This window comes from Acinonyx jubatus, chromosome E2, assembly GCF_027475565.1.
Source record: "Acinonyx jubatus isolate Ajub_Pintada_27869175 chromosome E2, VMU_Ajub_asm_v1.0, whole genome shotgun sequence".
Classification (NCBI taxonomy): domain Eukaryota; kingdom Metazoa; phylum Chordata; class Mammalia; order Carnivora; family Felidae; genus Acinonyx; species Acinonyx jubatus.
The window spans coordinates 50606422-50622493 of NC_069396.1; the positions used below are offsets into that span (position 1 = coordinate 50606422).

General features: G+C 51.3%; 1 protein-coding gene across 1 annotated transcript; it reads left to right on the forward strand.

Annotated features, from left to right (window-relative positions):
• The first annotated feature begins 1520 nt into the window (after positions 1–1520).
• LOC128313172 (translation initiation factor IF-2-like) lies at positions 1521–5117 on the forward strand. Its single transcript, XM_053210098.1, has 2 exons — positions 1521–3388; positions 4810–5117. Exon 1 carries the CDS (start codon positions 1521–1523, stop codon positions 2781–2783), a length of 1263 nt encoding a protein of 420 aa, XP_053066073.1. The 3' UTR covers positions 2784–3388; positions 4810–5117.
• Positions 5118–16072: the final 10955 nt, after the last annotated feature.

The window sequence follows — 16072 nt, forward strand, 5'->3', positions numbered from 1 at the left end:
GCGTTTGCCTTTTTCGTGGCTGGCTGATTGCCTGGAGCGTAATGTCCTCAGGGTTCATCCACTTGGAGCGCGGGGCAGAATTAACTTCCTTGTTAAGGCTGAAGACTATCCCATTGTATGTATATTACACATTTGGCCGGACACGCGGCTTCCTGCCGTGTCGTGGCGGTTACGTTCAGATCGTCCTCGTGCAGCTTTGGGCCCTTACTGTTCACAGTTTGCCCATGAGGAAACAGACCCAGAGAAGGTAGATGATTTTGCCTAAGGTCACACGGCGCAGGAGTGTGAAAGCAGGCGGTCTACAACTGTGTGACTCCAGAATCCGTGATGTTTCTCCCTTGGGGTCCCCCCCCACCCGACCCCCCGCAGGTTTCCCGCGGAAGGGGGAAAGCGTGGGGGTTTAGGGGTGCTGCCTGAGGTGAGCTGGGATAGATCGGGAGGGCCCTGAGTCACCAGGAAGAGGCCGGTATGCCGCCTGTGGGGGAGACTCGCTTCCGGCGGGGGGGTGGGGTGGGGGGCGGGAGGGGGAGGGGAGTCCAGCTCAGCCTAGGGCCGCCGCGCTCTAAGAAGGAGCGATTCACCGCCTCTCCCGCCCGCCAGAGGGCGCGAGGAGAACATGATACCCATTTTCAGGTGGGTCAACCGAGACCCCCTGCGAGGTCAGTAACCAGCCGAGGGTCAGGCGGAGGGTGGGCAGAGAGTGGCTGTGACCCCCAGCAGCCCCATTCCAAACACCTGTACTCCTGCTGCATCGTTTCAGCATCTCGCCCTGCTCCCCCCGGCCCCGTAAGGATGGCGGACCGAAAATGTCCCCATCTGTCTCCAAAATGGCCTCTCTCCCTCCACTTGCCAGCTCACTTGCCATCAAGCGCCTGGTCCTTTCCACATGGAGACGTGGGGTCTTTTTCTGCTCCGTTTGAATCTGGGCTGGCCTTCTGACTCGGTTTCACCGAGAAGTCAAGTCCCACCCAATCACTCCTTTCCCCAAACCCTCTGATGTTTTCCTAGATCTCTAAAGGCCAAAGCAAAACTCATAATGGTTGGACATGTTCTGTCCAACACCACTGGGCAATCGGGACAATTTAAAATTGAATTGATTGAATTGGTTAAGTGTAAGATTGAACATCCACTTCCTCAGCCATATCAGTGACGTTATAGGTGCTCAAGAGCCACATGGGGCGGCTGGTTACCATCGCAGGGAAAGTATAGGACATGTCCGCCATCACGGAAAGTTCTCTTGGACAGCACCGCTCGGCTTCTCTGTCCCCATGTGATCTGCCTCAGTACCCACCACTCTCCCGTGGCTTCAGACACCCAGATCTCCTCGCTGTTCAGGGAACACTGGGGACCTGTTCCTGCCTCAGGGCCTTTGCACCTGCTGCCCACCCCCACCCCTTCCGCGGCCTGGAGTGCTTCTCCCCAGGATGTTGGCACGGCTCCATTCTTCACTTCATTCCAGCCTTTGTTTCCTGATGACCCACGGACTGTATCTGTCGGGGGGGGGGGGGGTTCGTGGGGGAATGGGTGACGCGGCCATCGCGGGCCAAAGTGCAGAAGGACAGGGCAGGTGGCTCAGGGCCCCCGGGGGAGGGACCGCCGCAGCCCGGAGCCCAGGTCGCCGCGCTAAAGGGTTCCACCAAGCAGCAGACTTCCCCGAGGAGGGACCCGGGAGCCCCGGGCCCGCGTCCCTGCCGCCCACGCCGCAGCGCGAGCGGCTCCCGGAGAGCGTCCCCCGCCCCCCGCCTTCCCGCTGTCCCCCGCGCCCGAGCGCCCGCGGCCCCGAGGACACCGAGGACACCTCTCGGTGGCGGCCGGAGGAGGCGGGAGGGACGGGGCGGGCCGCGCGGGACCCGGAGCTCGGCGCTGGCGCGGCGGCAGGACGCACGCCAAGTGCAGACCCTTGCGGAGCGTCGTGGGCCCGGGGACGCACAAAAGACGCTGCCGGAGAAGGGCACGCTGCTGCACGACACCGGGAGGCCGCGGGGCGAGCATGCGCGGCGCAGGGTTTGCGATCGGCGCCTAGTTCGGGGGCGGGGGGCCAGGCAGCCCGCGCTGACAAGGCGACCTTTGGGCGAAGACCCGAAGAGGTGAGGGCTGGGGCGGGCCGGTGCCCGAGGGAGGCTCCTTCGGGAGGCGCGGGCCTAGCGGTCGCTCACGTGGGATCACGGACCCCACCGGGGCCAGCCTCCCGCGCTGTTTGTGTCCCCGCGGGGTCAGTTGGTGGGGGAGAGATTCGGGCCGTCGTGTGCGTCCTTATTGGATTCTGCGCACAGAACAGGCGTGGGGGAATTGGAGGAAGGCAGGTTTTCACTGCCATTTCCCAGACGAGGAAAGGGAGGCTCCGGGGCGGGGCAAGGGAGCTCGAACCCGGATTCGTCCTCCTCCGGGGCTCCCTCGCGGAACCGCGGGACCGTTCCAGACCACGTGGCCGCGGTGTCCCTTTACCCCGTCCCCGACCCCACCTCGGCCCGCACGCTCGGGCCGGACCCGTCCGCCCCGTCGGCCAGCTCGGGTCCCGGCGCTCCTGGGAATGGGGTCGGCTCCCACATCTTCCGGAGGGGAGGTCGAGGGCTCCCGGGCCGGCCGGCGTCGCCCCCTGCCCACGTCCCACCCCTCGCCAGAGGGGAGAGAGCCCGCACGACCTGCGGCTCCCGCGCCTCCCGCCAGGGGGCGCCCCAGGACCGCTGCTTAAAGGCGCGCGGCGCGGGCTTCCCCGGAGGGCGCCGGAGGCTGCAGCCACTGGCCCAGGACCTGAAAGGGCCAAAGCTCCACGTGGCCTTTGAACGTCAGGCAGCGGCCCGTCAAGGGAGGTCCCGAGATCAGCAGCATCAGCCTCCGCTGGAGCTAGATAGACATGCATATCCTTGAGCCCACCCCAGACGGAAGGAATGACTTCGGGTTGGGATCCTGCAGTCTGTGTCTTAGAAGGCCTTCCAGATGATTCTGATGCACGCCCAGCTTGAGACGGGTCTGCTGTGGGGTCTGATTATCTCCCGGAGCCCTGGGGGGATCCGTTCGCAGTCCCGGGTGCACAGTGGAATCATCTGGAAGCCTTAGGGCTCTGGATGCCCCAGCCACACCTGCGCCAGTTCAGTGAGCGTCTCTGAGCGTGCGGGCTGGGCGGGGGTGTTTGAAAGCTCCCGGGTCATTCCACACCAGCCAGGATGGGGAAACCACCGTCCCCGGGGCCCCAATCAGGGCTGAGATGTCTCGTGAGGAACTGACCGCCTCTGGTGTATAACAGGAATAGGACAGATGATGTCCACTGGGGCGGATTTGAATTCCAACACATTACATCTCCTTCAGTCCTTCACCAGCCCTGGGAGGAAAGCTCTATTATAATCCCCCCTCTTGGAAGATAAATTGATTGCAGGCACAGAGAGGTTAAGTAAGCAGCTGAAAATGATACAGCTTGTAAGTGGCAGTGCTGGGGGCGGAAGGGGGGGGGGTGATCCGGGCTCCAAATCCCTCCTCGCCCTGTCCCCCTAATGGGTCCCTGTTTGTCACACCATCATGGGGCCTGATAAGGGGTCCCCATCTGTATGGGGTGGCATCTCTCCCCTCCTCCTCCGTGTTTCAGTGTTTTCCTCCTTGCTAATGGTCGAGGGCAGCTGGGTTATTCCAGACAAAGGACCGTTTAGGTTCCCTGGAAATCCTCCCTGGAAATCCTGGAACATTTGAAATCACAATGCTGGAGACGCCAGCAGGCTGCATCTGGGGACTGAGCCCTGCAGGCACCATTTGAAGCCCCCTCAAGTTAAAAATAATGTTGACGGCCCTAGAACCATCTCGGGTGACCCAAACATCCTCCTGCTTCTGGGGCTGCGTGCTGGGGACTCTGGGGAAGGGAGGGCAGAGACGGCTGTGCCCACTCAAGGGAGGGACAAACTGAGACTCAGTAGAAAACAAACTTGTCCCAAGTCTCAGGGCTACCCACCAGGGGTCTGAGGATAAAAACCCTGTGTGTGAGTTGCACGCATGCCTCTGTGTGTGTGTGTGTGTGTGTGTGTGTGTGTGTGTGTGTGTGAACGGTCTCCTCAAGGAGACACAGACAGACTCAGAAGCAGACTCCTCGGGGAGTTGCAAGAATGACAAGGGTGGGGGACACCTCGGTGGCTCAGTCAGTTAAGTATCTGACTCTCGATTTCGGCTCAGGTCACGATCTCATGGTTCATGAGCTCAAGTCCCGTGTTGGGCTCTGTGCTGACCATGCAGAGTCTGCTTGGGACTCTCTCTCTCTGCCCCTCCCCTCTCATGCTCTCTTTCTCAAAATAAAGAAACATTAAAGAAGTATTAAAAAAATAGTAACAAGGGTGGGCTCAAGTGACCAAGGGACAGGAAGACACACGCAGCTGGCTTTGAACAAGGTTTATTGGAAAATGCCATAGTGTTTGGTCCTCGCTGAGCCCCTGGGGGTGGGGGCGGGGGTCCGCCTCCTGGCTCTCTGGACTCTTCCCAGTGTCTCCTACTATCTCGGCTTCTCCCATCCCCTCCCACCTTGCAGATCCCCAAATAGGTGAGCCCTCCTTAGTCTGTGGCCGACAGTGCACCCTCCCTGCCCCCATCCAGGCACCCAAGCCTTCTCTACAGACAGCTCCACAGATGTCCCCTGTGCAGTAAAGGGGTAACCGAGGCTCCTGCACATTCCACAAAAAGCCAAAAAACCCAGACTGGCCCCCTGGGAGGGAACCTTTAAGTCCCCGGAAGGAATGTCCTCCTGATAACAGTCTGTTTACCCAGGGCCCTGGGCCAGACACGTCACCTGCGCCAACAATGTGATTTATGCTGAACACTTGTTTCTGCCTCCAGCCTCCCTGCATCGATCTGCCCGCTGGAGGGAACAAAGGCTGAGGCACTAAGGTCAACCACGTGGGTGCTCCATACCTACGGGACCCACCCCCAATAAAAACCCTGGACACGGAGGCTCAGGTGACTCTCCAGGCTCCCTCATAGCCCACCAGAAAAGTCGGGATCACTTCACTTTTAAAAAACGTCTCCTGGTGCATTAAAAAAATGAAGATGTGTGGAAACATTTTGAGCACGCGCTACCTGGTGGTATAATTTGATCAGTTACGTGTAACAAGCGAAAGCGGAAATAAACACATCAGGTGACACAATTACTGCTGTGCACAATCACTGGGCCCCGGGAAAGAGTAAGGATTTCCAGCTCACTGCAGGTTGGCTCGGGCTTCAGGTTTGGAGCCTCAGGACGGCTGACCTGCGGGGCAGACCGTCCATCCGCCTGGGGCTGCCCATTGATTGGAGGGTGTAGCCGCCCATGGGCTCCATGCAGCGGGGATAGTTTCCACGGGGTCCTTTTTAGTAAACACGGCGAGAGGCCAGAGAAGTTGTATGTATGCAGTATGGTCTCCTTTTCTGGTCAAAAAAGACTATACCCCAAATAACCTCTGTATCTCTGTATGTGACCATATTAGGCTTTACTGAACAAAGCGAAAATGTGAAGGCAGTGTGGGGCTAAAGAGGGACTCAAGGGCAGGAGAACAGCCAGATCCTGGCTTCGTGGCTGGGTTTTGTGACCTCTCTGGGCCTCAGTGTCCTCATCTGTAAAATGGAGATGATAGTATCTGCTTTGCAGGATGTAAAGGGCTTCTAACAGCTCCTGGCATACAGTAAGTGCTCAATAAATACAAGATGCAGGAAGTTAACCTGGTTATGTAGGGAGATGGGGTTTGTGGGGGGGATAGGAGGTGGATCTAGACTACAAAGACCATAAAAGATCACCACCCATGTGATGACATTTGTCTAGTCATGTAAAGTTATATGTGTGAAGCTAAGTAGAAGGGCGCCTGGGTAGCTCAGTTGGATAAGCATTGGACTCTTGGTTTTGCCTTGGGTCATGATCTCATGGTTTATGAGTTCGAGCCCTGTGTGGGAGTGTGGAGCCTGCTTGGGACTCTCTCTCTCCTTCTCTTCTCCGTATTTATTCTCAAAATAAAGAAATAAAAAAAAAAGAAAACAAAAGAGAGGGATACTGGGGCAAGAGAAACCCAGACAAGAGAGGCCAGTGGAGACAGAAGTACAGACCCAACAGAGTGATGCAGCCATGAGCCTGGGAACACCGGGGCCATCAGAAGCCAGTGTGCTGGCCACAGCCAATCACAGAGATGGACTCAGGCCCCGTCCCAAACCGTGTGGCTTAAAACAACAGAATGTGTTCTCTCGACGTTCCGGAGGCCGGAAATCTGAAATCAAGGTGTGGGCAGGACCGTGCTCCTCTGGGAGAGGATTGTCCCCTGCCTCTGCCGGCATCTGGTATTGGCCACGATCCCGAGAACCCTTCAGTTCAGAGCCACGTCATCGTCATCTGCCCTGTCATCACGTGGTCTTCCCTGTGTATCTGTGTGTCTTCCCCTATCAGGACACTGATCACCGAATTCAGGGCCAACCCTGAATCCAGGATGGGCTCACCTTAACTGGGGTTCTGGGTGGACACGAATGTTGGAGGACTCTATTCCACACACCGCAGCCCCTCTCTACTCTCTCTTTCTCTGTCTCTCAAAAATAAACATTAAAAAAAAAACCAATTTGACAATAAATTTCATATTAAAAAATAAACTTGACTTATAAGTAAAAACAAAACAAAAGGCAACTACAAAAGTGAGAAAAAAATAAACATTAAAAGTTTTTTAAAAGGAAAAAAAAGAAAAACCTGTACTCACCCAAGAATCCGGTCGTGTGACACCCACGAACTTGGAGGGTTGTCGTAGCAGGGAAACAGTGACCTAACAGGGGAGGCAGAGGTTCTCAAAGTGTGTTTCCCCGAGCAGCGGCAATGGCCTGGGTACCCCTCTTCGCAGAAACTACTGACTTAGAACCCCAGAAAAGGACAGTGGTTCTCAACCTTGGCTACACGTTTGAATCCCCTGGGGAGTGTTTAAGAAATTGGGATGCCCTGCTGGACCCGCAGAGTTTGAAGCTGTTGGTTGGGGGTGTGGCCGACCATTAGAAACCATTTCTACTCCAATCCCCCATTTTCTAGGCAAGAAGCTGAAGCCAGATTGGGGAAGGAATTAGCTGAGGTCACAGGGCACATGGGTGACAGAGAGGGGGTAGAACTCAGGAGTCTTGATTCCCACTCGAAACTTCTTTGCAGGACACGGGGGCGCCTGGGTGGTTCAGTCCACTAATCGTCTAACTCTTGACTTCGGCTCAGGTCATGATCTCATGGTTCATGGGTTGGAGCCCCACATCGGACAGCGTGGAGCCTGCTTGGGACTCTCTCTCTCTCTCTCTCTCTCTCTCTCTCTCTCTCTCTCTCTCAAAAATAAATAAACATTTTTTAAAAAACACCTTCTTTGTATTACACATGTCACCCCTGGACCCTGACGTTACTATTATCGTTGTTAATATGCCATGGGAGTCCCGCTAATGGCTTACTTTAAATGCTTCCATATTCTGGGGCGCCTGGGTGGCTCAGTCGGTTAAGCGGCCGACTTCGGCTCAGGTCATGATCTCACGGTCCATGAGTTCGAGCCCCGCATCGGGCTCTGTGCTGACAGCTCAGAGCCTGGCGCCTGTTTCAGATTCTGTGTCTCCCTCTCTCTGACCCTCCCCCACTCATGCTTTGTCTCTCTGTCTCAAAAATAAATAAGCGTTAAAAAAATTTTTTTTAAGGCTTCCATATTCTTCGAATTAAAACCAGCATTCTAACTTTAAGAAGCAAAATTCTCAGGGTGCCTGGGTGGCTCGGTCAGTTCAGAGTCTGATTCTTGATTTCAGCTCAGGTCATGATCTCATGGGTCGTGGGATCGAGCCCTGCATCGGGCTCTGTGCTGACACCGCGGAGCCTGTTTGAATAAACTTAAAAAAAAAAAAAAAAAAAGATTCTCTTTCTCCCTCTGTCCCTTCCCCACTTACACGTGTGTGTGTGTGTGTGTGTGTGTGCTTTCTCTCTCTCTCTCAAAAAAAAAGTAAAATTAAATTGTTCCGCAGTAAAAGGTTAGTTATATGTAGGGCAAAATGATGGGTGATTTTTTCATATTTACTGAGGGTTTTCTGCAGCAATCGTAATTACTTTTACAGGCCGGTGAGGAATGTCCATATAAACAGCACTGGGGGAAAAAGTCCAAAACAAGCAAAGTATGGTGGGGGACGGACGGAGCACTTTAATGGAAATGCTAGCTCTAGCCAGAAAAAAAAAAAAAGAAGAAGAAAGAAAGGAAGGAAGGAAGGAAGAAATATGTACAAATGATTCATTTTTCCCTTCAACCTCTAAGCTAGAAACCTTCCCAGTGTGTGAGTGGGTGGCCCCGGAGTGCAGCCTTATTTCTGTGTAAACCTTATTTCAGTTGGAATAAAATCTCCTGACTTACAGGCATGTTCCTCAGCAAGACAATCCCTTCCTAACGTCCTGCATATTTCTTTACGTTTAGGCCTTAAATAGACGTGATTTTTGTTCCCTCCACGTATCTTCTGGGCCCACAAGAGAATATGATCTCTTTCCTTAACAAGTGGCAAAAAAAAAAAAAAAAAGGGCGCCTTGGTCGCTTAGTCGGTTGAGCCTCTGACTTTGGCTCAGGTCATGATCTCACGGTTCGTGAGTTCGAGCCCCACCTGAGCTTCGCACTGGTCGCGCAGAGCCTGCTTCAGATTCTCTGTCTCCTCCTCTCTCTGCCCCTCCCCTGCTCGCGCATGCTCTCTCTCTCAAAATAAACATAAATATTTTTAATTACAAAAATGGCAGAGAGACCCTCTCTTCATTATGTTTATTAAATTTGGTTTACTGGTTTGTTTCTCTGCAGTGTTTTGTCCAACATAAATACACAGAGTTTAAAGACCATAATCCACATCTTGTTTTTAAAAATTAAGCAAAATAGGGGCGCCTGGGTGGCTCAGTCCGTTGAGCGTCCGACTTCGGCTCTGGTCATGATCTCCCCGTTCATGGGTTCAAGGCCCGCGAGGGGCTCTGCGCTGACAGCTCGGAGCCTGGAACCTGCTTTGGATCCTGTGTCTCCCTCTCTCTCTGCTCCTCCCCCACTCACGCTCTGTCTCTGTCTCAAAAATAAACCTTAAAAAAATGTTTAAAATAAAAATTAAGTGAAATAGTTCATTCTCTTTCTTTTTTCTTCGGTGAAAGGCTTCGGACAAAAAGCAGGATTAGTCTCCAGCCAAGGCTTTTTCGCCCACGTGACACTTTCCAGACACCAGGAAGAAACATGATCAGCCTCCATAACATAAACGAGAGAAGCTTCACCTGACTCTGCTGTGCCTTTCGTTTGGGAGTCTTTTCAAAATGCACGTTTGTTCCACCGGGTTCAGGTTTTCGCCTGCGGAACATTCTGGAAAATAGGTAGAGCATTTATTTTCTCACTGCCGCTCTCTCAGTGTGTGACTGTTTTTTAAAAAACATTTGAAAAAACACAGTGGACTGTGTCGCACCCATATGGAAATGTGCCCCCCACGGAAACATACACTGTAACAAATAATTATATAGCGAATTCCGTGATACTCAACCCACCAGGAAATAGCTCAGAAGAGCCTCATGTGCCCTGCTCATCACAAACTCCTCCCTCCCCCAGGGTAAATAATACCCTGTTTTAGGAAAAACAAAAACTTGATTTTCCAGAGAGATGGATCCTTATTGCCACACGATGCATTTCTCAACACTGCGGAATTGACTGTGTTGAACCCCACGTTAATGCAATCTTGCCCTACAGATTATTTTGCCGTGCGGCTGTTTTTTAGGAAAAATAAATTAAGCGGAGAAAAAGAACGTGGGGCCTCTGGGTTTCCTGGCCACGTTTCCTCGCTTGGAACCTCGTTCCCCTGCTGCAGGGTGGAGGCGACCGCAGGGGACTTTTCGCCAGGGCCTGCAGCTGGCCGCTGTAACCTGAGCCCAGCTTGGATGAGAGCGCTTCACTCCTCCCTCCGCAGAATCCCAAGGTTTTGTGGTTATTTCCAGAGAGGGAGAGAGAAAGAGCTCAGAACGGTCCCCCGGGGGACATAGGGCCCGTGGTAATGAAGCATGAGGCTGTATGTTAGATTCCTGTTCTGCGCAATGATATAAAAATGTACAAACCAGACGCTGTGTCTTTTAAAAACATCATCATTCCTTTTTTTTTTTTTTTTTTTTGAAATATTTATTTTTGAGAGAGAGAGAAGTGGGGGGAGGGGCAGAGAGAGGCAGAGAGCTGGATGCGGGACTTGAACTCACTAACCCTGAGATCATTACCTGAGCTGAAGCCAGACGCTTAACTGAGCCACCCAGGAGCCCTTAAAAAAAAAAAAAAATCATCATTTCAAACAAATTAAAGACCCACCTCTGAATGCAAACAACATAGAAAGTTAAGGGCACCAGCCCCCCCACCGACAAATGTCAGCTCTTCATTTGAAATGGCGAAGAACTGGAAAAAAGCCTACAGGGGCACCTGGGTGGTTCAGTTGGTTGAGTGTTCGACTTTGGCTTAGGTCATGATCTCGCGGTCCGTGAGTTCAAGCCCCGAGTCGGGCTGTGTGCTGACAGCTCAGAGCCTGGAGCCTGCTTCCGATTCTGCGTCTCCCTCTCTCTCTCTCTCTGCCCCCCCCCCCCCACTTGTACTTTGTCTCTCTCAAAATAAATAAATTATTTAATTTTTAATTTAATTTTAAATATTTAGTTATATTTAATCAAATTATTTAATTTTAAAAAAGCCTGCGGGTCCACCCATGGGGGGGGAGCTAATGAACCAATCCATGGTAAGAAATGCATTTTATTAAAAAAAAAAAAAAGGAAATGCATTTTATTGTGACCTAGGATACACACACACACACACACACACCCCCAAGCTTCCTAAAATACTGCTATGTGAGATGAACACAGATATTTGGTCTTCTGTTGTTTCATTTTACTTTTATTATTTTTTATTTTTTTTAATATTTATTTCTTTTTGAGAGAGAGACAGAGAGAGAGAGCAGGGGACGGGCCGAGAAAGGGGGGTGGAAGGAGGATCCCAAGTGTGGGGCTCGAACTCAGGAACTATGAGATCATGACCTGAGCTGAAGTCAGATGCTTAACCAACTGAGCCACGCAGGCGCCCCAACTTTTATTTTTTTTAAGGTTTTACTGTTGAGAGAGAGAGCGAGAGACAGAGTGTGAACAGAGAGGGGAGGGGCAGAGAGAGAGAGGGACACACAGACTCTGAAGCAGACTCCAGGCTCCAAGCTGTCAGCACATCACCCGACACGGGGCTCAAACCCACAAACCGCAAGATCATGACCTGAGCCAAAGTCAGAGGCTTAACTGACTGAGCCACCCAGGCGCCCCACTTTTTAAAAAAATGGCAACAGAGGCGCCTGCGTGGCTCAGTCAGTTAAGCGTCCGACTCTCCACTCTCGATCTCAGCTCGGGTCTTGATCTCAGGGTCATGAGTTCGAGTCCCCGCAATGGGCCCCACGCTGGGCGTGATGTCTACTTAAAAAAACACGACAATGAAGTTCTCCGTGCAACGTGGCTTTGTGAGAGATTTGTATTCTCTTCGGTTATTTTTTTTGTCACTTCTTCATAACAGGTATACCTTGCTCTCTTTTTGGGTATTCTATAATCAGACAAAAATGCTATTCATACCTGCTTCCCTCCGCCCCCCTCAAATCAGGAAAAGACAAAAAACCGGATGCTTGTCGCGAAGAGCATTCGTATCGTTTCTCTCCCCATCTTGGATAATAAATACCGGTGAAAACTGCCCCGTTCTGGCACATGCCAGGCCCCACGATTCATTCGCGTTGTCTCCAGAATCCCCCAACGCCCCGTTCGACAGACAGAGGGACTGAGGCTCGGAGAGATGGGGCGGTGTGCTCAAAGTTTCACAACCTCTGACGTCCCGGAGCCCAGAGGCAAATCTGAGCCTTGAGCCGGTTGTCTTGGCCGTCACCTTAAACCTCCTCCCTGCTCGCATTTGTGTCTTTGGAGAATTTATGGCAAATCCATCCAATGAAAAGAATCCCTGAGCCCTTTCTCTGTGGCCAGCCTGTGCTAGGGACACAGAGGCAACCGGTGACCGTCCTGGCCCTGCCCTCCGTGGGCTCACAGTCCAGTGGGGGAGACAGACCCATCCTCCGACAGTGATGGCCCAGAGTGGGTAGAGATAAGACAAAGGAACCTATAGGGGACGCCGGACCCAGCTTGGGGGTGGTCAGGGAGGGCTTCCTGGAGGAGGAGGTACATAAGCTGAGGTCTGAAGGGCGAGGAGATGTGACCCGGGCCAAGAGTGACCAATGCTTTACAGAGAGAAGGCCCAAGGGGCTTCAAAAATTTACAGTAAATGTAAACGTCCAAGTCAAACAGTAGAAGAACATTCCAGAGCCTCTCCAGAACTACGCTAAGTAATCACATATTTGAGGCCTGGGCTTTGAGGCTTGGTCTCAGACTGGCGGGTGGTGGAACAGAGGAGCATCTCGATGACAGCAGCTGTCTGTCTGTATCAGGCCCAGCCCTGCTTGGGCCGCTCTTCCTGTCTTCTCTGCTCAGTTCCAGAGCCAGTGTCACCAAGCTGACTTTATTCCCTTTGTTTGGGGCCCAAGTCCCCAGTTAGAGGCACAGGAAGCCGGATAGATGCAGGTTCGAATCCTGCATCTATACAAACTATATACAAACGGTACAAAGTGGATGTGTAGTCTCTGAGCCTCAGTATCCTCATCTATAGAATGGGTTCATAATCTCTATTCAGTCTCTGCAGACCAGGTTACACCTCTGCTCAGATGGCCAGTGGCTCCTGTGTTCCTCTGAGAAAAAGCCAAGTCCTCCCAAAGCCCTACAAAACCCTGCTTTGTTCCCTCTCTGACTACCTCTTCCACCCTCGCCCCCTCCCTCGCTCTGCACCAGCCAGACGGGTCTCCTCGCTGCTTCTTAAGCGTCGCACAAGCTCCAGCCTCAGGGCCTTTGCACGGGCAGTTTCCCCCACCTGGAAAGCCCTTCCTGCACGCATCTCTAAAGCTCATTCTCTCGCTTCATTCAGGTGTCCATTTAAAAGTCACCTCCTCAGGGCACCTGGGTGGCTCAGTCGGTTCAGCGTCCAACTTTGGCTCAGGTCATGATCTCATGGTCCGTGGGTTCGAGCCCTGCATGGGGCTCTGTGCTGACAGCTCGGAGCCGGGAACCTGCTTCGGATTCTGTGTCTCCCTGTCCCTCTACCCCTCTCCCACTCATGCTCTGTCTCTCTCGCTCTCAAAAAATAAATAAACATAAAAAATTTTTTAATTAAAAAAAGAAGTCAGCTCCTTAGAAAAGCCTTCTCTGACTACTCTGTTGAAAATAGACTTTCTTGTCACTCTCCACTGCCTCATACTTCTTCATGGCGCCTCTCATCCCCGGCATGACGTTCCATTTATTTGTTTATTGTTTGTCTCCTCCACTAAAGGCTCATGGCTGAATCCTCAGTGCTAGAACCATGTTTAAAAAAGAATAGCAGTCATGTTATATTACACTATCTGAATATATGAATATACTGATGATGGTGATGATGATGATGGTGATGACGGTGGTGATGATGGTGGTGATGATGGTGATGATGATGATGATGGTGATGATGGTGGTGATGATGGTGATGATGGTGATGATGATGATGGTGATGATGACAATGATGGTGATGATGATGGTGATGATGATGATGGTGACGATGGTGGTGATGATGATGGTGATGGTGATGGTGATGGTGACGATGATGGTGATGGTGATTGTGATGGTGATGATGGTGGTGATGATGGTGATGATGATGGTGACGATGATGGTGATGGTGATTATGATGGTGATGATGGTGGTGATGATGATGATGATGGTGATGATGGTGACGATGATGATGATGGTGATGATGGTGGTGATGATGCTGGTGATGGTGATGATGATGGTGACGATGATGGTGATGGTGATGGTGATGATGGTGATGATGATGGTGATGATGATGGTGATGGTGATTATGATGGTGATGATGATGGTGATGATGATGATGATGGTGATGACGGTGATGATGATGATGGTGATGATGACAATGATGGTGATGATGATGGTGATGGTGATGATGATGGTGATGATGATGATGATGGTGATGATGATGATGGTGGTGATGATGGTGATGATGATGGTGATGATGACAATGATGGTGATGATGATGGTGATGATGGTGGTGATGATAATGATGATGACGATGATAGTGACGATGATGGTGATGGTGATGATGATGGTGGTGATGATGGTGATGATGGTGATGATGGTGGTGATGATGGTGATCATGGTGATGATGGTGATGATGATGCTGGTGATAAATATTTCAAGAGCCCCTAGGGGCATTCAAGATCTCAGCCCCATCCAAGATTTACCCTCCTAACTCAAGTCCTCCCTTTCTCTGCATCCTAGCCCACCCTGTAGCCAGGCCAACATTTTCCTAGAAGATGGCTCTCCTTGGCTCTTACCATCTAGCGATTTTTTTTTTCCATCTGGACTGTTAGGGAGAGGGAATTGAAGAAATCCCTCTCGCCAGTTCACCAGGCTAAAAAAATAAATGTTTGTGGTAAGGCCAGATACAAGCGATGGAGTTTTGTGAAAATGTGCGTGTCTTGGGTGGGAGCTGGTAGCCATCAATGGCACACTCCCTGTGCCTAGGGGACCTAAGTGTAGGGAGAGGCAGTAGAGAGAGATCAGATTGGACGTCTTCCCGAGAATGGCCACCCACACGACTCGTGACCATCTGGAGTGACTGGCCTCGTTGACTGGCACTGGGGAAAAAAAAAACCCTCCCAAGGCAGAGGGAGGGCAGGAGTTTCTCCCGTGGAGTTTACTATTTACCCGTCTACACTGATGAATAAGCTCCCCTTTGTTCTCGCTTTTTTCCCAGTGCTGCAGACACAGGCAACCTTCTCTCTTTCTTTTTCCTCTTCTTCTTTTTCTATTTTTTATTTTTAGTTTTTAATTTTTATTTTAGAGAGAGAGAACATGCATGATCAGGGGAGAGGAGCAGAGAGAGAGAGAGAGAGAGAGAGAATCTTAAGCAGGCTCCATACTCAGCACAGAGCCCGATGTGGGGCTCAATCCCACGATAGTGAGATCATGACCTGAGCTGAAACCAAGACTCAGACGCTTAACTGACTGAGCCACCTAGACACCTCTCTTCTTTTTTTTTAAAAGAGCATCTCACTCTCTGGCTTTAGTTAGAATTACAGTGATTGTCCAAGTGGCCTGCTCCATTTCCAACTCAGTGGACACATTCATTTATTCACTCAACAAATAGTGATTAAACGTCTCTCTGTGGCAAACACTGTCTTTTGTACTGGGAATGTAACAACGAACAAGAGAGAGAAGGTGTCTACCCTTGGGTGGCTTCCATCGCCACAAGGACTACAATTTTAGGTAGTGTAAGCCCCATCTTTAAACCACTTTGGTTGGGGGCTGTTTGTTACGCAGCAAATGCTAACTGATACAGTAATAAGCCAATGTACTGTGATAATGATTTTTGTGAGTGTGCGTGAGGGGAAAACTACTTTTGTGGTTGGTAGGTGGGGTCTGGTAAGACTTCTCAGAGGCAGTGACATTTGGACCAGTTTGAAATGACAAGAAAGGAACCACACAAAAGGCACAGGAAACAGCAAGTGCAAACATCCTAAGGTAAGAAGCACAGAAGATCATGGCTGAGAAAGACCTAAGTGACCAGGAAATGCTTCCACTCTTAAGCAGGGGAGGCAGGTGGGTGGGGAAGCGTGCACCCAGGTGCTCATGCTGTTATTATTCATACCTTTCTTCATCGAATTAAATATTTGATAATGGCAGTGTTCAAAAATGATTCAGAATAATTATTCGAATAGAGAACCCAGTACATATTCATTTGGTTAACTATTTGAATAAGATAAGGAGGGATGGGGGTGCCTCTTTCTTGTCAGTTAACAATATAAATTTTACTTTTTAAAAAAGTCTATTTATTTATTTTGAGAGGGAGAGAGTGCAAGCGAGGGAGGGGCAGAGAGAGGGAGAGAGAGAGAATCCCAAGCAGGCTCCAGGCTCTCAGCGAGGAGCCCGACTCGGGGTTCCAGCCCATGAACCGTGAGATCATGGCCTGAGCAGAAATCAAGAGCCGGCCGCTTGACCAATTGA

Excerpts from the sequence above, each read along its gene's own strand:
- LOC128313172 (XM_053210098.1), top strand. The coding sequence starts at position 1,521 with ATGGGTGACGCGGCCATCGCGGGCCAAAGTGCAGAAGGACAGGGCAGG.